We start from the raw sequence: 25,570 nt of genomic DNA, 5'->3' as shown, positions 1-25,570 counted from the left end.
GACGGCGTGGGAAGAAGGTAAGGGTATTTAAATCCTTTTACACTGTTTGAATATTGTCTTCTGCACCTTGATAAAGAAGCCGTAACGGCTTAGAAACGTCGGTGATTTATCCAGTCTCCTGGTGTCATTGTTTTTCTTCCGAGTGCCGCCGTCCCCCACAACATATCTACAGCCTGTGCGAACAGGTGATCTACGGCGGGCACCGCATTATCTAAATACTCAGCACGACCTAGGAGTGCCACTCTATCCAGCACATATATATATATATATATATATATATATATATATATATATATATAAGTCCAGAAAGGAGCAGCACATCCTAAACTGAAAATAACTGTAGCGGTGCCATCCAAAAAACCCTGCTAGGGCTTCACATATCCGACAGACGGCGGCACTCAACTCAAGAAGATACAGGAAACCAGCAGTACTTGCCAACGTTTCGAACCAACTTTATTGGGTTCTTCTTCAGGACATAAAATACATGACACATAAAACTTACATTTATACATACCACCAAGTACCGCCCCGCACAGAGATTCCCGCCGTTCGCGGCTCACCATGGTCGCACAGTGACGTCAGACGCTTCTGCGCATGACATGAAAGTAGCTATATATAAACCCTACAGGAAACAATGCAAACCCTTACTCTCATTCAACCCTCTAGGGAAAAGGGTATTAAGGCGATGAATCCATTGGGACTCACATTTCAAACAATAATTTAGAACGATTACCTCCCCGTGGTGTAGCTGGAATATGATCTATGATCATATACTTTAACATGGGGATGGTACGGTGAGCCTCTAAAAAGTGGCGAGCCACCGGCTGATCACTATAGCCTTTCTCCAGAGCTTGTTTAATAGAGGAGCGGTGCCCAGCCATGCGTTCACGTAGTGTACACTGTGTTTTCCCAATATAGTGCAACGAGCATGGACACTTGATCAGGTACACTATATACTTAGTTGTGCATGTAACACGGTGTCTAATGCAAAAACGCTTGCCACTCAAAGGAAGGCAAAAGGAATCACCAGTGATAAGTGTCCTACATGTCGCACAGCCTAAACATTTGAAACAAACAGGTTTAGTTGTAAGAAATTGTTCGCTGCCAGCTTCTCTAAGTTTAGAAAGTCTGTCTTCATGATAAATAATGTCACGTACACTTCTGCCACGTGTGTAACAGGACATTAACTGAGTGTCAGACATGCCCAAAGTAGCATCCTTTTTTATGAGAGGCCATAACCTCTTAGTTGTAGAGCTGACAACCGAACTGGCAGTGTTAAAATGATTAACCCACGGTAATTTCTTCCCCTTAGGGGAATGTTGCTGATAGGTCAACAAAGATGACTTTGACTTGGCCATAGCTTTAGTCTCAAAGAAAAGTTTATAACTATAACCCCGATCACGGAATTTGGCAAACATTATATCAATCTGCTTAGCGGCCAGCTCGTCAGTGCTGCAAATGCGCCTATCCCGCAAGAATTGGGAGTAGGGCAAACTGAATTTCATAGGTGCTGGATGACAGCTGCTAGCGTGTAACACTGTATTACGGTCAGTGGGTTTAACAAAGACCGAAGTCACCAAACAGCCTTCCTCAACAGTTAAAGCCACATCGTGAAAATTGACAGCCACCACTAAGAAATGAGAACCAGCACTTCCAAATAAGCAAAAAAATGTATTTTATAATGCAAAAGTGATCATAAAAAAACAAGTCCAAGCTGGGCACACCAAGAATCAAAGTGTACAATAATGCAGTCCAAAAATTGGAAGTTACCACAGCCTGACAAAGTAACCAAGGGTGTCTTGGGTTGGGGGTCAATTCAAATAATTCAAATTTAAAGTGATCAGCAAACAAGTGCCAATCATAAAACATGAACAATCAGAAGGACAATCAAAGGGACTTTGGGAGTGTGGGCAGGTCCATGTGATGTCATCATGCGTTAGTCAAGCAATGCTCCTCTAGAGCGTTCAGGACGGCCAGGATATCCCTTGGAACCTGCTGGGCCCTAGGCAGGTGCCTAGGTTGCCTTTTGAAAAATCTACCTCTGATTCATAGGTCTGTGGGTACTTATGTATTATCTGGGCTCCCATGTTAAATGCACCCCATTTTTTCATACCCCTACTATCCAACTACGCATGGAGTTGATTTTATATAGTGTGGCGAGCGCAGCGTGCCACCGTACCCGAAGCGTGGCGAGCCCCGCGAGGGGACGCGGTCTCATAAGAAAAACTGGAGCCCAGATATTACATAAGTACTGATCTGTGGGGTGGGTAAGAGATAACATGATATATTAGCCACTCCCCTAGCAGACCTGTAATTGCCGGTGATTATCTCTCCATCCTGCCAGCAACACTAGGATGTGGGTGAGATTAAGGAGATGTACCTGTTCTCCCAGTGGTGTAGGGGACTACCCAAAAAACTGCGAGTCTTCCCAAACTTCTGCGAGAGTAGGCAAGTATGCAACTATAAAGTATACATATAAATAGGCACACTACTGTAGAGATATACTGTATAAATATATATATATATATATATATATATATATATATATATATATACTGTATATATATATATATATATATATATATATATACTGGGGGGGGGGGGGCGAGTCAGATAAATAAAATATTGTGATGATGTTGCCCAACAAAATTTGATCAACATTGACACTATTACTGAATAGACCGACGTACCAACTGTCCCCATTTTCACAGGCCAGTCACTTTTTTTGTGTGTGTGTGCCCACGGGCAGCAGTGACCCCCTGAGGAGGGCTCAGTGTTGTGACTGCCAGGAAACGTTTCCTGCTATTGTGAAGGGTTAACAGACTTTCTCTACATTATCACAGCATGTGGTCACTGATCTGCATTGTGTATATTTTCTATTGGTTCCCCTTGTAGCTCCCAATCCTTAAACATGGATAATAGTGAGCTAATCAGCCAGCTCGCTGCTATTTATAACCCAGCAGCATGCCTGCTGCTTACACAGGACAGAATGTCTCCTCTGCAGGACTGGCACAGAATACTGTACATACAGTACACTTATACAGCACTATGGCCCTTATTCTGATCGGTGCGGAAATTCCCGCATGCGGACGGACCGCCGATGTTGATCGTCTGCGCATGTGCAGAGGTCACTCTGCGCATGTGCAGGCGATTTCGCCGCACGGATTCTTTATACGCCGCACAGGGGGCGTAGAGGGGCGTGAGGGGCTACTTAGCCTCATTACCCTATGCATACGCCCCCCGTTTCATGGGCGTTCCCATGCAAACGCGGGGCGTATGCATGGTAATGAGGCCGTGACGCGTGTGTACGGGGCGGGCATCTGACATCGCCGGATGTCAGCTGCCCGCCTCTATACATGATTTCACACGGACAAGTGTCCGTGTGGTCTTGTGTTGCGGGACCTGGTGGAGCGTGCGGCCCTGCATTCGATGTTCGGCGACCATCGAATGCAGGGGCTGCTCCCACCATGGAGGAGGCGTATCCCCGTCCAATTTCATGCGGATCGCCACATATCCGCATACGGACGGCAGGTGGCGATCCGTATGGAAGGCGGGGATTCGCCTGCACGGTTGCGGCCGCATATTCTGATCGGGCCGCACCGATCAGAATAAGGGCCTATATACCTGGCAGGGTATTTATATTGTACAGCATTTTATAAACAACAGTTGTTTATACAGTAATAGTAGTACACTTACAAATATTTTATTCAATAGTTTTACTTTTAGTTTTTATGTAGACCTGCAACACACTCTGATACACAGTAACATAACTGACAACCAATTACAAACAACTAGAAACAGCAGAAACCAATCAAATCACGGTATGCATACCCTGCAGACAATGACAACATTAGGTGGAATTATATAAAAGGCTAAATTATGTCAATCAATTTCAATAGTGACTGTTTATTCACCTTCTACACATATATCTGCATGCCCAATTGTGGCTTTGGGGGAACCGAACCTACAAGCGATTACAGATCTGTCTGGGAATACACAGGTAGAAGAAGAAAACCAGCGCTGCAAAGACCGCCCTACTACTACTACCCCATGGCCACCTTCTTCACTTAGTATCTGTCTTTTTCCCAATACGCTACTTTATTTAGACTCGTCCAAGTACGAAATATATCATGATGGTCTCTTTATTACGTATCGCTTTTATGGGTTTAAAAGTCTTCATTCTACTGCTAGAACGGTGCCTAGAAATGTGCTTTCCCGTGTTACGTGGGTCTGGGAGTCCCATTGCATTATAGGCTGAAAACGGGGTTCCACCATCTCCATGCACAGGTCAAATGTTAGCAGTTTGAAGATGTTAAGGAGATATTCTGAAAAACTCTCAAGCACAGGCACATCAATACTCACCCACACACCCATACACACACACGCACGCGCACGCGCACATACACACACACTAAATAGAAGGGTGTGGTATGTTTCACCGACAGTCAGGATCCCGACTGCCCGGTCTCAGACAGAGTGGCCAGCTGCGCTCGCCACCTATTCTATTCTCCCTCTATGGGGGTCATGCACGAGGGAAAATAGCCGACGGCCGTCGGGAACCCGGCCGTCTGTGTTTTAACAGTCGGGATCCCGACGTCGGGTTAATGACTGTCCGGACCCTGTCCGGCACCCAAATAGAACCGAGCTAAATTAACATACAGTATACACCCAATCAGTTCAATGTAAATAGTTTTGCCCCACAAAATCTCAAATCTCACTTTAACTGAGCCCATTAATGTGCCAAGCATGTTCTTGGCCCCGATCTGCCATGATCTGCCCAGCTTCTCCCGTCATTTGATGAAAAATGTTCAGTCTCATCACATACACGTACCAGGACACACACACTACAGTACGTGGGACAATACTACACAGATAAGTGATCAAAAAATAATTTTAACTCCCAGTAATGTAATAAGTCTTTCACGCTCATTGAGATACTACGCAAATGATTCTAAAGGGTTGCTATGGGTTACAACATCTTTATACCAGCTACACGGCCATAATTTTTGTCCAAATATTCCTGTACAGGTATTGACCACAGACATATACTGTAAGGTTCTACTCACTCTTTCACCTCCTTGGTGCTGAAATCCAGATACCGGTTGCTGACCCATTGAATCTCAAACCAATCTCTATATCCATTGTTTCCGCAGCATTTGAATTCGATCTGCAACAAATCTATGGTCTTCTTCATAAAGCACCTCCCTGGGGTGTCTGTATCCTTGTAGTAACGCATCCCATTCTTCAGCCCAAGAGAAAGCGTGCTCTCCAGAGACCCCCTGGTCACAAGGCAGACCACAGCAATGAAGAAGAGGAAAACATTAAACAGCAGACAGAAGGCCAGGTAAGGTTTCAGCATGGGCTTCCACTTTGCATATTTAGCAGGATCCAAGGAATCATAACAGATTTTTCCAGCGAACACGTTAAGGGCACAAGCCAGAGCACCCATAATGATAAGTGAATTGGGCACAAAGTGGCTTTCATTGTTATCCATGACCTCGCTTCGCTTCCTGAGCTCGATTTTCAGGAATATTCCCATGGTGAAAAGGACGATGGCAGCTAAAACACAGCACCAATTCATGAACCATAATCCCTGGGCCAATTTGACTCTTTTCTTCTGGTTAAATGAAATTTTCATCAGCGCCATTTTCGCAATATGGAAGTTGTGGTTCTGCTTGAACTCTCAATGGAACTTTAACAGGATGAAGAAATTTCCTTTTGGTCCAGCAGTCAGCCCAGACGTGGCTTAAAAGAGGGTCGTTTTTTCATATTTACAATCCTAACCTAAAACTGGTGGACGAAAAATATAGTTATTGTTGTTGTTTTTTTCAGCAAAGTGTCAATAATAGGACAATCATTAAAGGTAATTGGCCGAGAGCAGCTACACCTAATTCTGGTGGCCTGGTCCCACTGACGGAGCATGAAAGTTTCAGATGATTAAACCTACATGTTCAATACGTCATCTAAATACCTCTAATCACCTTCATCCCATTTGTAGGAATCTCTGCCAACCTGATAATCAGCAGTATAATCCTTGTCGTGTTGGTTACTGGATTACTCCTTTCACAGAGTGTGATGCCTTTACCCCGGTAAATATAGCCTGGCAGTCAGGCAAGACGTATTTAATTCATAAACGTGCTTTTCCATTCTTATTTACAAAACAGCAGAACCGAGAATCAAGTATCATAGCTGCAAGTACACAGGTCATTTAACTTCTTTCCATAGCACCTAAGAAAATCCCTTTCCCCATAATAATATGATAACAATATATGAAAGCAAAATAAATCAGTGCACAGTAGATAGTGTGATTGATAGTAAGTAAGTAAGTTTTATTTATATAGTGCACTTTTTCCAACAGGACTCAAGGCGCTTTACAGACATTAAAAATAATGCACATACTGTAATACAAAGGGTTGTCAGAACGAGCAACAATGGCAGTACAGATATACATCACACATACAGATAGGCCCAATGCTACAAATAGGCAGTTCTCTAGAATGCCACAAGATGTGTGTTTACATCCTGCGGCTCCTCCTCCCCAATAGCGCTATTGGCCGCCTAGCGGCCTAGTGACTCCCGATTGCCCACTAGGAGGAGCTGCAGGATGTAAACACACATCTTGCGGCTTCCCCTAACTTAGTTGCTGGGTTCTCGGTGTTTCTTGTTTGCCAAGACCCCTGGATGCTACTTGGACAGGAGAGGACGCGATCTACGCCTGAGGACCCCCCGTAAGTATGGTTTCCTTCCACAGGTACCCTTATTGGATTTTCTTCAGGACCATCGGATGAAGGATACCTACCTACGTGTCAAGGTAGGTAAGTATCTGTGTGAATGAGCTATGTATGTAATAAAGTTATAATTTCACTGTGTTTTTTATTTCACTATTTGTATTGTTGTGGAACTACAAGTCCCAGCAGGCCCATTGATGCCCCGCATGCTGGGACTTATGGTTTTCCAAGACCCTTGCTAGGACTTGTAGTTCCACAACAATTCACAATAGTTTATTATTTTACACATTTAACCTGGGCAGTGGCCACTGGGGACAGTCCTGTGCTACAGCATGGGCAGGTAAATTCTAGAGGGGGTGGACCCCTTAATTGGAGGGGTCTCAACTTCCCCAGGATCCCTGCCCATGCTGACCGGTCAGAGGATGAATGCTATGGCGGGGGGGACTTGTATAAAAAGTCTCCCCCTTGCTGGCTGGTTGGGCCCGGTGCTGGTTCTTGAAATACGGGGGGCCCTTACTCATTTTGTCCCTGTATTTTGGGAACCAGGACAGGCCCTTGAGCCTGGTGCTGGTTTTATAAAATCCGGGGGATCACTAATCAGTTTGCCCTGTGATTTTCTGAAACCAGGACCGGCTCTTTGAGCCCGGGGCTCAGGGCTTCCATCAGAAATGATGGGGCCCGGGACTGTCAAAAAAGGCAGGGCCCCCCTGTGTGTGTGTGTGTATAATGAGAGGCAGAGAGAGATTAGAGAGAGAGAGAGGGGAATAGGGAGGGAGGGTTAGAGAATGAATAGGGGAAATTGGAGAGTGTGTGACACAGAGTGAGAAACAGTAGAGAAGGAAAGAGGAAATTGGGAGAGAGAGAGGGGAGCAACAGAGAGGCCAGTCTGAAAAAGAATACATAATACAAGTACTCACTGTGGTGGGGGGCTGACAGGGAGATCCTCGCTGCACTGTTTTCTTTGGATCCTTGTGACTTGCTGGGTCCTCCTCCTCCCCTCCTCCCCTCATCCGCACAGACAGTGAGTGCACCATCTCCATGCACCACTACTAGTGATAACTGCTTCAGGCATCCATTAGTCTGGTCTGCCCTGGCCCGGACGGCAGGGGCTGCTGGGACATGTAGTTTTTTTTAAGTGTCTGGCTGCCAGATACATATAATAAAAAAACTACATGTCCCAGCAGCCCCTGCTGTCCGGGACCAGAGCAGAGTCTGCCTGCAGCTGAGCCGATACGCACACCACGGGGTCAGAAATCAGGGGCAGAGATGGATAGCTGGTAAGGATCTATTCAATGTTAATAGTTGTGGGACCAGGTCAGGGCCCCCTTCTCTCTCAGGGCCCAGGACTCAAGACCCCATAGACCCCCCCTGTTGGCGGGCCTGCCGGGACGGGTTATGCTCAGGAGGGGGGGACCCCACACTGTTTTTTTCCTCTTTTGTTTTACACAAGATCGCGCATGTCCTCAAATTTGCACATTTTCATGACTACAAAACGCACATTTCCATGACTAAAAATCGCACCATTTGGCACTATTTTGCCGTGAATTTGCATCTCATTAAATGGTCAAATTCACATTTATAGTTGAAGGAGGTAAATAAACTCGTGCATCAAACATCTGTTTGATGCACGAGTTTATTTACCTCCTTCCACTATAAATGTAAGTACTGTATGCACATTTTTTATGTCTTGATAATGGGAGAGATGCCCGAAACGTTGACACACACTTAATTGTGTTGCTTCATACTTTAATTATCTGCCGCCGTGCAGTCAAAATCTTATGAGTGCCATCCATTTGCTGCTGATATCTTCTCTTTTTGGACGGAGTGGCACCGAAGTTACTTACTCGTTTTCGGACGAGTGCTGGAACCCCCCAAGTGTATATACATATATCACCACAATAGTGTTATATAGCACCCAATAATAACAATTCTTTGATAGACTTCCGCTTCCACCCTCACATGCAGCGGTAACAGGAGAGAGCTGCTCCACTGCCAGAGCCCACAACCTCCTTCACAACGCGGCTCTGAGACACCCTACACCCTGCCCTTCACCTCATCGCCTTCCCGCTGACCCCCGCGCTACTATGAAGCGCTAGTTTAGCGCTATGCCCAGCAACGCCAGCTGCAAAAATAAAGAAAAGGAGCACCAGACCCCGGGATCCAAGATGGCGCTGGACGCCATCACACGCCGCACTGCTCCAGCCTCACCTCTCCCAGACTCACGGGGACCCACTCCTCCACTGCTGGACTCTCATACAACTGGGGTAGTTGACCCCCACAGTGAGTACCCTGCACAAGATCAGCTTTTACCCAATCTCTCTGCCCCATGGGGACATGGTAGCTGCGATCAGGGCTGCCATAGGCTGATTAAAGAGCAGACAGCGGACATTAACAAGCAATTAGCTTATCTACAACAAAGGGTGCTGGCTACTGAACAGACAGACTTTGCTGATGTGGCTGAGCTTAAAAAATCCCTACACTCAGCAAATAGGGAAATTGACCATCTACATAACAAGGTCCAGGATCTTGAAAATAGGTCCAGAAGAAGCAACCTCAAAATAATAGGTCTGCCTGAGCCAGTGAGGGGTCAGGAGCATTTTGATTTTATTCATTATTCATTTAACCCTGCCAGAACTACTGCAAGTGTCAGATGCAATGATCTGGTGATTGATAGGGCCCATAGATTGGGATCTCTCAGACCACAAGAGGGAACTAGACCCCAGGCGGTGATCTTTAAGACTTTAAATTTCCTGATTTTGGTTTTCCACGATTATTCCGTGGAGATCTCAAAGAACCGCAAAGACTTTGCCCCCGTTTGCGCCAAATTAATTAAGGATGGCATCAAATTGGTTATGCTATAACCAGTGAGACTGCGGATCTTTGAGGGTAACTCTTACAAGGACTTCACGTCCCATCTAGATGCACAGGCCTATCTTCAAGAAAATGACGCAGGCACACGTCGCCCTTCGTACTGGGCCGAAGACCCCTGATACTTATAAAAAGAAAAGGACCTCTTCAAAAGTTCCCTTCTGTACTGCAATAATCCCGGCTCTGATCTCAAAATGTCACTGTGGACACGCTATACACGTATCCCTTACTATTTACCTTAGCGCCTTTAATCTACCAATTGTTTTTTTGTATTCTTACCCTATAAATAGAGGTACAGACGTTTCAGATAACCAGTGGCCGTTTGATCCACCATTTTAAGTGGATACGCTTGTACTACTTGCTAATGTTAAGCTACGGCATAATAACCATACCCTTTACTTTCCTGAATGTTATTATATATGTTAAGGACTCCTCTACCTCCTCCCCCTCCCTCACCCTTAAACCCCACTCACCTCATAAAGTGCCTGTGGCAGGCACAAGAAAACCTTAAGTTTTCCCTTGTTTACACGGTTGGCTCTTTGGTTAAGGAGCATGCACTTTTTCAAATAGTTACACATCCTAAATGATGTGTTTGTTGTTCAACAATATTTTTGGAAGTCACCATGACTATAGAATTAACCCTTCCCCTTTTTCCCCTTCTTCCCCCATCCCCTCGACAGTATTATTGTATTCATGTATTTATCTCCATTACGAGAAGCATCGGCGTAACTATAGCACCGCAGCCCCCGCCACCGCGGGGGGGGGGCTGTGCATGTGGGGGCGCCTGGGGCTGCGGTGCTATAGTTACACACACCCCCCCCCCCCCCCAATCCCCCACAGACTTACCTATCTCGCTGCTCCCGGCGGCTCCGTTCTTCTGCTGAGGACCACCACAAAATGGCCGCCCCCATATAGCACACTGTTCTCTGAAACTGTCTGCTGTATGGTGGCGACCATTTTGGGGTGGTCCTCAGCAGAAGAACGGAGCCGCCGGGACCAGCGCAATAGGTAAGGCTGCGGGGGATTGGGGGGGGTTTGCATGGGCGTCGGGGCGGCGGGTGCTTGGCGGGGCGGTGGCGGGGTGGGGCGCCCCCCCCTAACGTCGGGGGGGGGGGGGGGCGCCCAAAACTTAGTTGCGCCACTGACTAGAATGTACCATAGGTATTTCTCAATTTTTGATTTCCCATGATGTCTGACCTCACAATAGGCAGCTGGAATGTGGGGGGATTAACTCCCCCCAGAAGCGGAAAAATATTTTAATGTATCTGAATAAGTTACATCTTGATATTGTGTGTCTGCAGGAAGCCCACCTTACCCCAGCTGAAACTGCTAAACTTCAGATCCTCCAATGGCAAGTACTCTCCTCAGCCTAGTTTAACTCTAAGGCCGGGGGGGTCGTGATCCTGGGTAAAAGACAGACCCCAATGACAGCCGAAACCTTAACTACTGACCCAGAAGGTAGATACACATTATGCCGTGTCACTATAGCCCAAACGCAATTTATCATTTTTAACGTGTATGCCCCTAACACATATTCAAAACAATTTTTTCAATCTATAAAAAATTAATGACCCCTTATCTGCACTTACCAATTATATTCTGTGGAGACCTTGACCTGATCTCTAACCCTAGCTTAGACAAACAGACACCCTCAACAAGACCACCCCCTAAATTTGGTGTCCCGAAGAAAAAATGCAGCACTCCAGCAATACTTTCAAAATCTTTAGTTGAGCAAAAACAGTGTAACAAGTACAGCAACGTTTCAACACTGTAGTGTCGTCATCAGGCTATCTATCTATCTATGCCGATGTGGATAGTGGGGGTATGAAAAGGTCGGAGGACGCGTACCGCCGCCCCTCGTGGGCTCGCTGCGCTCGCCACGCTTCAGGTTGACGTGGCATTGTGTTAACAAAGGGGGGGCATTTGACATAATAATTAACCATCATGTGGGTATACAATTAAAAATCGGGGCTGGGGGGCATTTAACATTGGGTACAATGTAAAATCGGGTCGGTCGTGTCGCATCGCATGCCATTGCGCTCTTTTACTCCATCGTAAGTGCTGGTCTGCATTCTTTATTGTGATTAGGAGTCATAGGCAAATGCAGGGGGTGTGTGTGTTTCTGGTTGCCCAGAAACCCCCTCCTCTTGGTAAGTGCCAGGGCTGTAAGTATGGCGGCACGGGGTGGTACGGCGTACCGGTAAAACATATTGTGCTGGTACCCCGTACCACCATAACAAATGCCCTGCAAAGTGTCTAATGCACATGCGCGCAAATCTAAGTGGCGGGGGCCTGGCCTCCGCCACAGCTGATTCCTCACCGCCCGGTGCCACTGGAGCCGATGAGAAGGGAGCCGAGGGGAGCGCATCTCTCCTTCCCCTCCCTGTGTCACTGTGACTGGGCTCTCAGCCAATCATAGCTCACGGGCCGGCAGCCAATCAGGAGCCAGCCCGCGAGGTATGATTGGCTGGCGGGCCGGACACAGTGAAGCCGGGGAAGGAGAGACGCGCGATGCGCTCCCCTGTCCCCTGTCTCCTGTCCCCGGAAGAAGCAGCAGCATCATCATCATCAGCGGCAGCGGCAGGGGAGGAGAAGAGGAGACCCGGACACCAGAAGGGTGAGTAACTTGTGCTGCTGCTGCTGGCTTCTGGCACTGTGGGGGCATATGTGGCGGGCATGTGTTGCATTGTGGGGGCATATGTGCGTCATTATGGGGCATACTGTATCTGGCACTGGGGGCATAACTAGCACTGTGGGGGGCATGTGTGTGGCGTTGTGGGGGCATACTTTGCACTGTGGGGGCATATGTGTGGCATTGTGGGGGCATATCTGGCACTGGGGGCATATGTGGGGCATATCACTGGGGGGCATAACTAGCACTGTGGGGCATATGTGTGGCATTATTGGGCATATCTGGCACTGGGGACATAACTAGCACTGTGGGGGCATATCTGGCATTGGGAGCATACTTCACACTGTGGGGGCTTATGTGTGGTACTGTGGGGGCATAACTGGCATTGGGGGCATACTTTGCACTGTGGGGGCATATGTGTGGCACTGTGGGGGCATATCTGGCATTGGGGGCATACTTCACACTGTGGGGGCATATGTGTGGCACTGTGGGGGCATATTTGGCATTGGGGCATACTTCGCACTGTGGGGGCATATGTGTGGCACTGTGGGGGCATATCTGGCTTCGGGGGCATACTTCACACTGTGGGGGCATATGTGTGGCATTGAGGGGGCATATCTGGCACTGGGGGCATAACTAGCACTGTGGGGGCATAGGTGTAGCACTGTGGGGGCATATCTGGCACTGTGGGGCATATGTGTGGCACTGGGGGCATACCTAGCACTGTGGGGGGCATAAAGTTTTGTCATGTAGCCACTCCCCCTTGTGCCATATGACCACACCCCTGACAACGCCCATTTTTTGGCGTGCATCACAGTACCACTAAGACATTTTTTCTACTTGCACCACTGGCAAGTGCCATAAATTACGACAATAGCAGTGGTATATAATATGATCAATAGAGCTGCCACCACATCATGCAGTGTAAAGGACAAAGCAATGCTGCTGCACATGCCCTGTGTACCAGCTTTGTCTACCACATTTACTGTATGTGTGGATTGCAATGGACCAGAGAGTAGCTGCCTAGAGGAAGAGACAGAAGCCTTACCATGAAGCGGGAGATTGTGAGCTTAGAAAGTGAAGTACTGTTTCTATTATGTTTGTGTATTTATTTATTATATGTTTAACCTTTTTCCTGACCACTTATCTTATTTAAATGTTTGAAACAACCTATACTATAGACCATCTGTACTATTAAAAAGATCAATTTTCATTGCTGTTGCCACTCCCCCAGACTCCTGTACTTACTCCAATGCGCTGCCGAGTGAGAGAGATTATGGGTTACATTTGGAAACCCCCTTTAAAAATCCTGCGTTTGCCACTGGGGGTTTATGAGCAGCTACTTGCCCATTATATCCAAGTGCCTGGACTTCCCCACAAAGTGTTTTTTGTCCAAACTGACACATTAGTGTCAAATTGCAATATGCAATGGTAATCATGGGACATCCCCTGTTCTTTCACAGCTCCTTGGTTAGCACCACCTGGCATGGGGTTGCAGTTTCGGAGGTCTTCTAGGGTAATAACAAAATGCACAGTGGATTTAGGTGCCTTCCTAACATCCACAAAGCTTCTCACAATCCAATTGAGCACCCTACGATGATCTCTTTTCGACAAGCCATTACCAATTTTGGCTGCGTGGCGGTGTCCAATCATTTTTGTCAACATACAGTAGTGTGTGTGTGTTTGTGTATATGTAATGATCCATTTCCGCACTTGGCGTGTATAATCTACCTGAAGGTAGTAGCTGATCCTTTATTATGTATATGTTAGACTAATGGCATTCCTACCACCTAGACCTTACCCCTGATGAAGTTTCATGATGAAACGAGTTGGGTAGCAAGTCAATCATCCACATTTGTTCGAAACAAGGCAGCGACTCCAAATACTACAGTACTGGTGTGATTTCTACCTAAATAGAAGTTTTAAGAAGAAACTAAACACTATTGTGGATTTGTGTTTTATATATGTAAACAATGTGATTAAAAACATTGTAATTTTAAATAGAATTTTTTATTGTATATTAATTGCGACTGAACAATTAATATTTCTTTTCCTCCACTAACAGGGGGTACACCTAGAGGTGTTGCATAGGGATTCAGTATTGAATCCCGGCGGTCGGGATCCCGGCGTTCAGAATCCCGACGCCGGAATCCCGACAGCCGAAATGCCGACAAGGGGGGGGGACGTGGATCGCCCCCCCTTGCGGGCTCGCTGCACTTGCCACGCAGCGGGCCCGGTGCCTCGCTACGCTCGGCACACTAATTTATTCTCCCTCCAGGGGTGTCGTGGACACCCCAGGAGGGAGAATGTGTCGGCATTTCGTCGGTCGGGATTCCGACGTCGGGATTCTGAACGTCGGGATCCCGACCGCCGGGATTTTAACTGCATCCCGTTGCATAGATCCTAATGGTGCATATTAGGAGCGGTATTCCTTTATATATATACCTGTATCCTGATGACGAGATAATATATTGATGCACTAAACAGGTCTCTCTCATCTCTTCAAGTCACCTGTATGATTGGTGGATGTGAGGGACCACTTTGGGCTCCTTGGAAAGGCACCTGGTTCATTTACCAGTATACAAGCAGTGGAGTGCCGGCAGTGCACCATAATCTTGTCCCACATAATTTGAAGTGCTTTTCTTTTAAACTGTGTTCATGGGCATAACTATAGAAGGTGCAATTGCTATAGGGCCAAGAGGCTTAGAGGGGCCCAGATGATAAAGTTGCTTACCAATTTCCCAGATTTGTTTGCTATGCAATTTGGTCTGTTCACTTGCCCAGCCTGAATTGTGTGATATTACAGGACATTTCCAGTGAGAGGTGTATATAGTAAATGTTAAGTGGGCACTGTCATTTGAACTGGTGGCCACTGTAATGTGGTACAATATGTAATGTAATCTGATCTGCTCATTGTAATGTGGAGGGCACTATAATGTTACATAATAAGACCTGTGGCACTATAATGAGGCACAAAATGAAATACAGGCACTATAATGTGGCATAATATGATCTGGGGACACTGGCATAATGTATATTGGCAGCCCTATGATTTGGCATCATGTAAACTAAGGTACTACAGTACAATGGTTCATAAAATAAACTAGGGCACTAATATGGGGCATATTAGCTGGGGCATAATATTAAATAGGGCACTGATGTGATTCAGAAACCGAACAAGGGCACTATCATGGGGAATGAAAATAATTCTGCCGAGAGATGTCTCTCATTAGAACAGGGGCTCTTTCAACAGTGGACCACAAAGTTTTGATTATGCCCCTGCCCTAGTTGGTTATTACTTTCGGTGGAAGCAAAAAACTGAAGATATCTGAGAGCGCCAGGTTCTGGACGGTAGTCATGTAGCCAGCCACAGTCAGTATAAACTATTTCTGGACTTTTTAGTGACCTGTTGGAAGAGCTCACTAATAATTGGCATCATTTGGAGGGGCATGCTGTGTGGAGTACCCCTAACATACTGGCACTACTCACACAAAGTGGGATAGTTCTTAATAATCTGGTTGATTCCATGCCAAAAAAAGTGCAAAAGCCAGGCAGAAACCCTGCCATGTAGCTCATAGTTCCATAGCGGGATACCCAGACACTTTTTAATTAGCGCTGGTTGAACTTTGTTCATGCCTGTTGGTACTCTGTATAGTTGGCCCTTCTTTCTGCACACACCTTTCCCCAATGAGGTGGTCCTCAGTCTTCTCTGCAGTGATTCATAAGCCTGCTAATGATCCTGTCCTTTGCACTTAAGTTGAATTCAACGTTGTGCATACAGTAGGAGCAAGTTTCATCTTTGCTCCTTTGTCCATGGCTAGCCATGTCTATTCTATTGTTCTCAGCTGCAATACAATACGTATTGCAGCTGAGAACAATAGAATAGCCATGGCTAGCCATGGCCAAAGGAGCAAAGATGAAACTTGCTCCTACTGTATCAATCAGGTGCATCGAGGACATAGGGGTGCCCCCATCACTTCACCTTCTGCCCCAAAATGGCTGCAGCAGTTCAATCATGCTGCATTTGGGGGCATATGCGTCATTGCATATGCGTCATTGCATACGGCTGTGGCCGGTTAGGCTGTGGGCCTAGATTGAAGTGGGCCGTTATTAAAGTGGGAAAACTGATTCATAACTACAGCGTTATACCAGATTCATCTGACTCATCATCTCTTGTCTCCAACAGGTAACACACTGAACATCTCCTCTGTACTGCAGAGCATTACATCTATTGTGTGGGATTGATTTGTACTTCTAGGTAACACACTGAACATCTCCTCTGTACTGCAGAGCATTACATCTATTGTGTGGGATTGATTTGTACTTCTAGGTAACACACTGAACATCTCCTCTGTACTGCAGAGCATTACATCTATTGTGTGGGATTGATTTGTACTTCTAGGTAACACACTGAACATCTCCTCTGTACTGCAGAGCATTACATCTATTGTGTGGGATTGATTTGTACTTCTAGGTAACACACTGAACATCTCCTCTGTACTGCAGAGCATTACATCTATTGTGTGGGATTGATTTGTACTTCTAGGTAACACACTGAACATCTCCTCTGTACTGCAGATCATTACATCTATTGTGTGGGATTGATTTGTACTTCTAGGTAACACACTAAACATCTCCTCTGTACTGCAGAGCATTACATCTATTGTGTGGGATTGATTTGTACTTCTAGGTAACACACTGAACATCTCCTCTGTACTGCAGAGCATTACATCTATTGTGTGGGATTGATTTGTACTTCTAGGTAACACACTGAACATCTCCTCTGTACTGCAGAGCATTACATCTATTGTGTGGGATTGATTTGTACTTCTAGGTAACACACTGAACATCTCCTCTGTGTACTTTACAACAGTACCTAGCCTGTGTGTAGGGAGGAATTTAATTTATTCTAGGTGATATATAGAATCCTGGAATGCTAGTTTTGTTTTTCTAAGCCACTTTTATTGCTATGTGTTGTAGGGGGTGGGGACTAAACGAGTGGATTCCAATTATTGGGAATTGGGAACTCATGCATTGTTAGAGTACTTAAGTAGTCATTGCATACGGCTGTGGCCGGTTAGGCTGTGGGCCTAGATTGAAGTGGGCCGTTATTAAAGTGGGAAAACTGATTCATAACTACAGCGTTATACCAGCGTTAAACCGAAGTGAAACTGAAGGACAAAACAACAACGGAGAAAACCAAAGTATGCTTTGAGTGAGTTAAATTCATTCACACAACATACTACTCTTGGCTGCTTAATCTGGCAATTTCAACCATAACATCAGCATTTTACATCTGCAAACAACTTTTACTATCACTGTTAAAGCTTGTACTTGCACTGTCTGTTTGGAAAATGACCAGCTGTACCTCTAATGACCTCACCTCTCCTGCTCTTCCATTGATAGTAGGTGTCCTCTTTCTCTATACATCCTCTCTGGGTGAGCTTATGTGCTCACTCGACTTCCACTATCACATCTATGCTGATAACACTGAAATCTACCTCTCCTCTCCTGATCTCTCTCCCTCTATCCTCACTCATATCACCAACTGTCTCTCTGCTGTCTACTCTTGGATGACCCAGCGCTTTTTTAAACTTAAAATATCAAAGACTAAGCTGTCATCTTCCCACCCTCCTGCATAAAACCTGACCATCTCTCATCCCAACCTGTTTATGCTCACTTTACCTTTTGTGTCACCCCTGTCTGTCTATCCCTCCCCTTTAGAATGTAAGCTCTCACGAGCAGGGCCCTCTCTCCTCATTTGCCTTTCTTAGAATATATAAACCTCTGCCACCCTGATGATTGTGTCAGTGTCCTGTCCCCTGATGCAACTATCCATATTAACCATGTGCTTGTCCTAAACTGTCTTGTACTGTAATTTGTTATGTGTTTTTGATTATAACTATGCTCTGTAAAGCGCTGCGGAATCTGTGTGCGCTATATAAGAAACTGTTAATAAATAAATAAATAAATAAATTTGGGGGCACTGTGAGCATCAACAAAGGACTCATTCTGCACATGCACAGTATGGGAACTGTCCACCTGCTATTGCACTAGTGCACAAACCCCAAGCCCTATGTACAGTAGATTAAATCTCTGTGGGTAGCAGGTATTTTACGCTTCAGGCTCTTCCCAATGGTCCATAATACACAATGGAATAAGCTAGCCTGCAATACAACAATTTATGTTAAAAGTTTGATATAATGATATAATAGGCGGTGTATTATAGCAAGAGGCGAGTAGCTACTGTATGTGGGACCACCAGCTTTGCTCTATAACCTGCAGCTGCTTAAACTCTATGTTTTTTTCCCCCATCCAATTAGAAACCAACACAGTTTATGTATTGTGTATATACAGTAGACCAAGACTCAAACAAATAATGTCAATTACATTTTGATGGTTTAGTTTGTCAAAATATCTCTTTGTTTTGTATTGTAATCTATCTTTTTGGAACCCCCCTAGCAGGGGTTAAAGTGAGGGTGAACGGGGTGGAACTGAGTTCCACCACCTCCAATGGTGAGGTGGAACATGGAGCTTGGACAGTGTTCTGCATCAATCCCAAGAATAAGCTTGCTAACACCATACAGCGCATCTCCTCCCCACAGAGGCAAGCCACCTTGCCAAAAACAACTGCAGAGGAACCTGGGACTGTACACTCTCCCACAATACCCCCGCAGAGGGGGTGAACTCAGCGGCAGGACTAACTTTATCAATCGACATGGGTGACTATCAATCTTTTCAATGCACCTATCTATTTTAACCAATTATTTTTTGATTATGTATGATTTTTATTGTTATTCTATTAAATAATGAATTTATTTTCATCCATTGTATTTTAAATTTATATTCATTTAGCGCAGCCCATTCTCTCTTTTCTTGTATTTGTGCAGGGGCTTGACGCCCCTTGTTTTAGTGCTGCAGCTGGCTAAAGCAGCTCATTCCATAGGCGCTTCACATCCATGATAACTGGGCTGGTAAGTATGATTGGAGGAACAATGGTCAGTAAGCTGAAGTCTTTTTTTTTTTACTTCTTCGTTCCATTACTATGTGTAAAATTGTTTTTGGAAGGGGAAAAAAATATACCATGGGGGGAGGGAGTACACCACACATGGTTTCATATGTCAAAAAGCCTTAACTTGCCCTTTGACTTATAGGCCTATCATGTACCCATGGGCTCAGAACATGGTCACCTTCTTTCTCGTGTCTGGACGACAGCCGGATGGTCACAGCCCTAAACCCAAAAATTGACTGTTGTAACAATATGTTCATGTCAACATTGCGTATGTTGATACAGTGTATTATCCATGTTGACATGCTGGTGTCAACATTCTAAATGCCAAAATAAGGACTACATACCCTAGCCAGAGGAATTACATTGTATTATGCTAAAAATAAATACATAACAGCAACTCTTCAATCCCAGAAAGAATATTATACTATTAAATAAGGATCATGGTTTTATATATAAATGCTAGGTGTAAATTTTATATAAAAATTATGGAAAGGGCCTGATAAAATTATAAAATTAGAACACTGGATAATTTTAAATGGTACTTGTTTCCTAGCACGGCCACAATCGCGGACATCGTGTATCTTTAAGTTAAGGTACACGATGCCCGCGATGGACCCGATTTCCTTTGAAATCAGGTCCATTTTGCCGGCAAAGGAAAAATCGCGGGCATCGCGTTGGTCGGGACCATTAACATTGGCCCCGACGCGACCGACGTGATGCCCCCGATTTTGCCATAGGCTTCAATGTTAAAATATTTTTTAACATTGAAATCAGGAGCATCGCGTCGGTCTTGTGCCATTATAATGGCACAAGATGAGATGGACTTGATTAAGTCCACCTCACATAGTAAAAAATGTGAAATGGGCCAATATGACCCATTTCACATTATATATGGCCCCGTCGTCACCCCACAATTGACGTGAACCCGAAGCGTGGCGAGCGCAGCGAGCCCGCGAGGGACGACGGTGCGTGTCCTCTGACCTTTTCATTCCCCTACTATCCACGTCGGCGTGGAGTTGAGAATATAAAGTGTGGCGAGCGCAGCGAGCCACCGAGCCCGAAGCGTGGGGACGCGTATACCTGTGAAGTTATACGCGTCCCCTCGCCACGCTTCGGCCTCGGTGGCTCGCTGCGCTCGCCACACTTTATATTCTCAACTCCACGCCGACGTGGATAGTTGGGGAATGAAAAGGTCGGAAGACGCGCACCGCCGCCCCTCACGGGCTCGCTGCGCTCGCCACGCTTTGGGTTGGCGTCAATCGTGGGGTGGGGTTTACGGTATAAAATTGGGGGTGTAGGGAATATTTTACATTGAATCCAATGTAAAATCGGGTCCCAGGGACCCTATTCACATTTGATTCAATTAAAAAATCGGGTCGGTCGCATCGCATGCGACCACCCCGATTGAAATCGGTGTGGCCGTGCTAGGAAACAAGTACCTTTTAAATATATTTTGGCAACAGATAAGAGATGAATGTGAGGTTGCTGGCTAGTGTTACAAGTCTGATTCCCAACCATGGCCCAATCTCTGCAAGGATGGTATGTGCTCCCTGTTTGCATAGGTTTATTCCCAAACTCCATAAACATACTGGCAGGATAATTGGCTGCTGACTAAAATGGAAAGAGAGATAGAGATAGAGACCCTTATTCAGATCTGATCACAGTACAAATTTGTTCTCAAAATGGGCAAAACCATATGCACTGCAGGTGGGGCAGATGTAACATGTGCAGAGAGAGTTACATTTGGATGGGGTGTTTTAAAACTGAAATCTAAATTGCAGTGTAAAAAGAATGCAGCCAGTATTTACCCTGCACAGAAACAAAATAACTCACACAAATCTAACTCTCTCTGCACATGTTAAATCTGACCCACCTGCAGTGCACATGGTTTTGCCCATTTTGATAATGAATTTGTACTGCGATCAGATCTGAATAAGGGCCAGAGAGTGAGAGAGAGAAACAGAGAGAGAGAAAGAAAGAGAGAGAGAGATTTAGAATGTATGTTTCAACGTGTACGGACGGATGTGAACGACAAATATTTGCTGTACTAGCAATTTAGGACCCGACCTTTCTATCAGGATATAGAAGTAATATTCTTGCAAGGTATTTATAACACTGATCCACTACAGCAATAGTGCTCATGCCCTATTTCTGTGCATAGTTTGGGTTTAGGGTTCCAGGCATACTTGTCAACTTTTGAAAACTAGTTTCAGGGAGATTATAGTTGGTAGTAGAATTTTGCACAGCGCCCCATTGAGAGGGCGTTTCATGCTCCTCCCAAAGGGCGTAAATGGAGAGATTGTGAATGTGGCACCTAGAAGTGTGGGAGAGTAATCTTGTAAAATGACTTATATACAAATGTAGTTGAGCCCCAAAGCAGTTAGTAAGAGCTACTATACTTGCTAAAGTGCTGGGAAATGGTGCTGATGAGTCAATGGAAATGTATCTATCTCTCATTCCTTTTTTCCCCAAAAATGTAACCGTGTTATGTAGGATAGGTGAAATGAGGGAGATTGCTAGACTAATGAGGGAGAGAGGGAGATTTCTGCTATTTCAGGGAGTCTCCTGCAGAATGCAGGAGGGTAGGCAGCTATGGTTCCAGGTCAAGAGAAAAAAATCTGCAAACTTAGGCTCTCTCTTCACCTGCCAACTACCTCTCTATACAACTGCAGGGAGATGCTGAACATTCTGGAACCGGGAGAATTCATTCGAATCTATACACACATTTTCAGCTACAGTTAGGCATATTGGGGGAAATTTACTAATATGAAAAACCTAGTTTTTCGTATTAGTATTTTCCCTACGACTGCATACGACTGTTTCAGTCGTATGCAAAGTCGTGTTCCGGAGGGGAATGTACAAAGCAGTCATATACGACTGCTTTGTAACCCTGTACGGCTGCTAATACAAATTATTTGTAGGCAGTCTGCACGGATCAGCCAGATCCGTGCAGGCTGCAAGGTGTAAAAAAAAAAAAAAAAAACCGGCGTGGGGTCCCCCCCCACAGCCGAAACCAGCACCAGGCTGACAGAGCCTGGAGCCGGTAATTAAAAATCAGGGAACCCGACAAATAGGGGTTCCCTGATTTTTAACAACCAGCCCCAGGCTCCTGCTCTGGGGCTGGTTCCCAAAATACGGGGGACAAAATGACTAGGGGTCCCCCGTATTTTAAGAACCAGCCCCAGGCAAAACCAGCCAGCAGGGTAATGCCACAGCCGGGGGGAGACTTTTTATGCAAGTCCCCCCGGCCAAAGCATTAACCCTACCGACCAGTCAGCCTGGCCAGGGGCCCTGGGGGAGTGGGGACCCCCCCAATAAAGGGGTCCCCCCCCTCCAGGACTTACCTGACCAGGCTGAAGCCTGGTGCTGTCCTCGATGCCCCTGGGCGGTGGGCATCGAGCGGATAGCGGTGTAAAAAATAGAACAAACGATTGTTTTTTACTGTGGCACTACAAGTGCCAGCAAGCCTCCCCAGCAAGCTGGGACTTGGAGAACCACAAGTCCCAGCCTGCTGGGCATTAAAGGGCCCGCTGGGTCTTGTAGTGCCACAGTAAAAAAAATAGTTAAATAAAACACACTGACACCCATTTTAAATAAAAGTTTAATACACACATTACACACATACTGATACTTACCTATCTTGATCCCGTTGGTAGGTCGCTGGCTCCGGTGTCGGCGGCTCCGTGTCGGCGGCTCCGAGGTCGGCGTCCTGTCCGAGGATAATCCATGTTGGACCTGTGGAAGGAAATCCAACTCACCCAGGTCCTCCATGGATGGTCTTCTTTCTTCATCTGTCGACATCCAGGTCTTCTGACAGCTGCTGACGACTTCCAGCAGCTGCCGGCATCTCCCGCAACGCTCCCCGGCTTTCAGAGCCGGAGAGATCCTTCCTCTTCGGCGTCAGGGCTCAGAATGAATTCTGGCCAATCAGGAGCCGCCTAGCCGCCTAGCGGCCAATCAGGAAAGACCTGTCCTGATTGGCCGCTAGGCGGCTAGGCGGCTCCTGATTGGCCAGAATTCATTCTGAGCCCTGACGCCGAAGAGGAAGGATCTCTCCGGCTCTGAAAGCCGGGGAGCGTCGCGGGAGATGTCGGCAGCTGCTGGAAGTCGTCAGCAGCTGTCAGAAGACCTGGATGTCGACAGATGAAGAAAGAAGACCATCCATGGAGGACCTGGGTGAGTTGGATTTCCTTCCACAGGTCCAACATGGATTATCCTCGGACAGGACGCCGACCTCGGAGCCGCCGACACGGAGCCGCCGACACGGAGCCAGCGACCTACCAACGGGATCAAGATAGGTAAGTATCAGTATGTGTGTAATGTGTGTATTAAACTTTTATTTAAAATAGGTGTCAGTGTGTTTTATTTAACTATTTTTTTTACTGTGGCACTACAAGACCCAGCGGGCCCTTTAATGCCCAGCAGGCTGGGACTTGTGGTTCTCCAAGTCCCAGCTTGCTGGCACTTGTAGTGCCACAGTAAAAAACAATCGTTTGTTCTATTTTTTACACCGCTATCAGCTCGATGCCCACCGCCCAGGGGCATCGAGGACAGCACCAGGCTTCAGCCTGGTCAGGTAAGTCCTGGAGGGGGGGCCCCTGGCCAGGCTGACTGGTCGGTAGGGTTAATGCTTTGGCCGGGGGGACTTGCATAAAAAGTCTCCCCCCGGCTGTGGCATTACCCTGCTGGCTGGTTTTGCCTGGGGCTGGTTCTTAAAATACGGGGGACCCCTAGTCATTTTGTCCCCCGTATTTTGGGAACCAGCCCCAGAGCAGGAGCCTGGGGCTGGTTGTTAAAAATCAGGGAACCCCTATTTGTCGGGTTCCCTGATTTTTAATTACCGGCTCCAGGCTCTGTCAGCCTGGTGCTGGTTGTGGGGGGGACCCCACGCCGTTTTTTTTTATTTATTTTTTCTATTTTTTTTACACTGAAGCCTGCACGGATCTGACTGATCCGTGCAGGCTAAAACGCAAATAGAACAGGAAAATGGTGTTCTATTTTCCTGTCGTATTTGCGTGGGTGTTTTACACCACTAAGCAGCCGTATTATCAGTACGGCTGCTTAGTAAATCAGAAACCACCATTCTTTTGAATGGAGATTTCTGTCGTATCCTATCGATGGTGTAGACATTCGTATTTGTAAATACAAATACGAATGTTCCATCTTTAGGACTACGAATTGTTGTATTTTTGGGATTGTAAATCCCGAAAATACAAATTCGTAAAAAAAGGTGTATTTCTCCCTACGAATACACCTTTTTTCTACGAATCCATTTTGGTAAATGTCCCCCATTATATCACAAAGTCACATCAACCTGCAGATTGTATGTAATCATGAATGTATAGATATTACACATATGGGGAAGTAGAGTTCAGGGCTTGAGAAGATACAGTACAATGCATTGCATGCGAACAGCAGAGGTGTTAAGTCTTTAAATGCCCTGTGCCGAGGACACGCATGAGCTAAACTTGGTTAAGCCGATGACCTGACATAGATTCTACAGTGATTATCTAGCAGACAAATACATTTTGCAGTAGGCTTTTACTAACCTCATGTTTCAATAAAAATACTCAATTACACCAGAATCAACAACCGTACTAAAACATCCCACTGCTACCGAGCGCTTACTACAGTGTAACAGAATCTATTACACTTAATGAATATCAAGCTCCTAAACCACTTCCGTCGTTGGATGCAAACTCTCCGCATTGGAAACAGACATTGCCTCACATTTACACAAATTCATCATAAAGAGTCATATTGAAGGAATGCATTTGATTTGATTGATTACAATTCAATAAAGATTTACCTGCAGGTTAAATATAAATGGCCAGAAAACATGATTTGTAAAGTAGCCAAATGTTGCTAAACCTCTTTCATAATCCATCCCGCCAAGCTTTGAAGTATGAAATGTAACTGTTTAATGGACAGGTTCAGGTTTAACCCTTTGAGTCGCAACGTTGCTGTGAGGCATCCTTAAAATATCCGCTAAAAATGCCAGCGCCGCTCACAGTGCCTGTTCTTTTAGTATAAATATATACAGATACAACCAAGTCAATTAATTTAAGTTTAGTTAAATATTGCTGCCATTATCTATACTCCTAGTATATATAGTAGTGCACACACTTAGAGCAATGCTGCCCTCTACTGTTTGAGCTAAGGGTTAGTATAAAAGGCCAGCCTGATATGATCTGAAGTGTCTCCAGTGCAGAGGCGGAACTAGAGAGTTGTGGGCCCAGGTGCAAAATTTTGCAGTATGTCAACTTAAACATTGCCCACATTAGTGCCCCTTATAGAATTCCCATATTAGTACCATATAAGAGGGGAGAA

At 45.7% G+C, this 25,570-nt stretch overlaps 1 protein-coding gene across 1 annotated transcript in view; it reads right to left on the bottom strand.

Annotated features, from left to right (window-relative positions):
• The window catches only part of PRPH2 (peripherin 2), a 29,585-nt gene extending 23,724 nt beyond the window's left edge, over nucleotides 1-5,861 (bottom strand). The window contains exon 1 of the mRNA XM_083174602.1: nucleotides 5,067-5,861. Within this exon, the coding sequence (XP_083030728.1) occupies nucleotides 5,067-5,647 (581 nt within the window). The 5' untranslated portion in view covers nucleotides 5,648-5,861. The remainder of the gene's footprint in view (nucleotides 1-5,066) is intronic.
• Between the last annotated feature and the right edge of the window lie 19,709 nt (nucleotides 5,862-25,570).

The sequence above is a fragment of the Crinia signifera genome, chromosome 3 (assembly GCF_055691185.1).
Source record: "Crinia signifera chromosome 3, ASM5569118v1, whole genome shotgun sequence".
In the NCBI taxonomy this organism is placed as follows: Eukaryota; Metazoa; Chordata; class Amphibia; order Anura; family Myobatrachidae; genus Crinia; species Crinia signifera.
The sequence above is the reverse complement of the archived record's forward strand: the minus strand, read 5'-3'. Positions and strand labels throughout refer to the sequence as shown.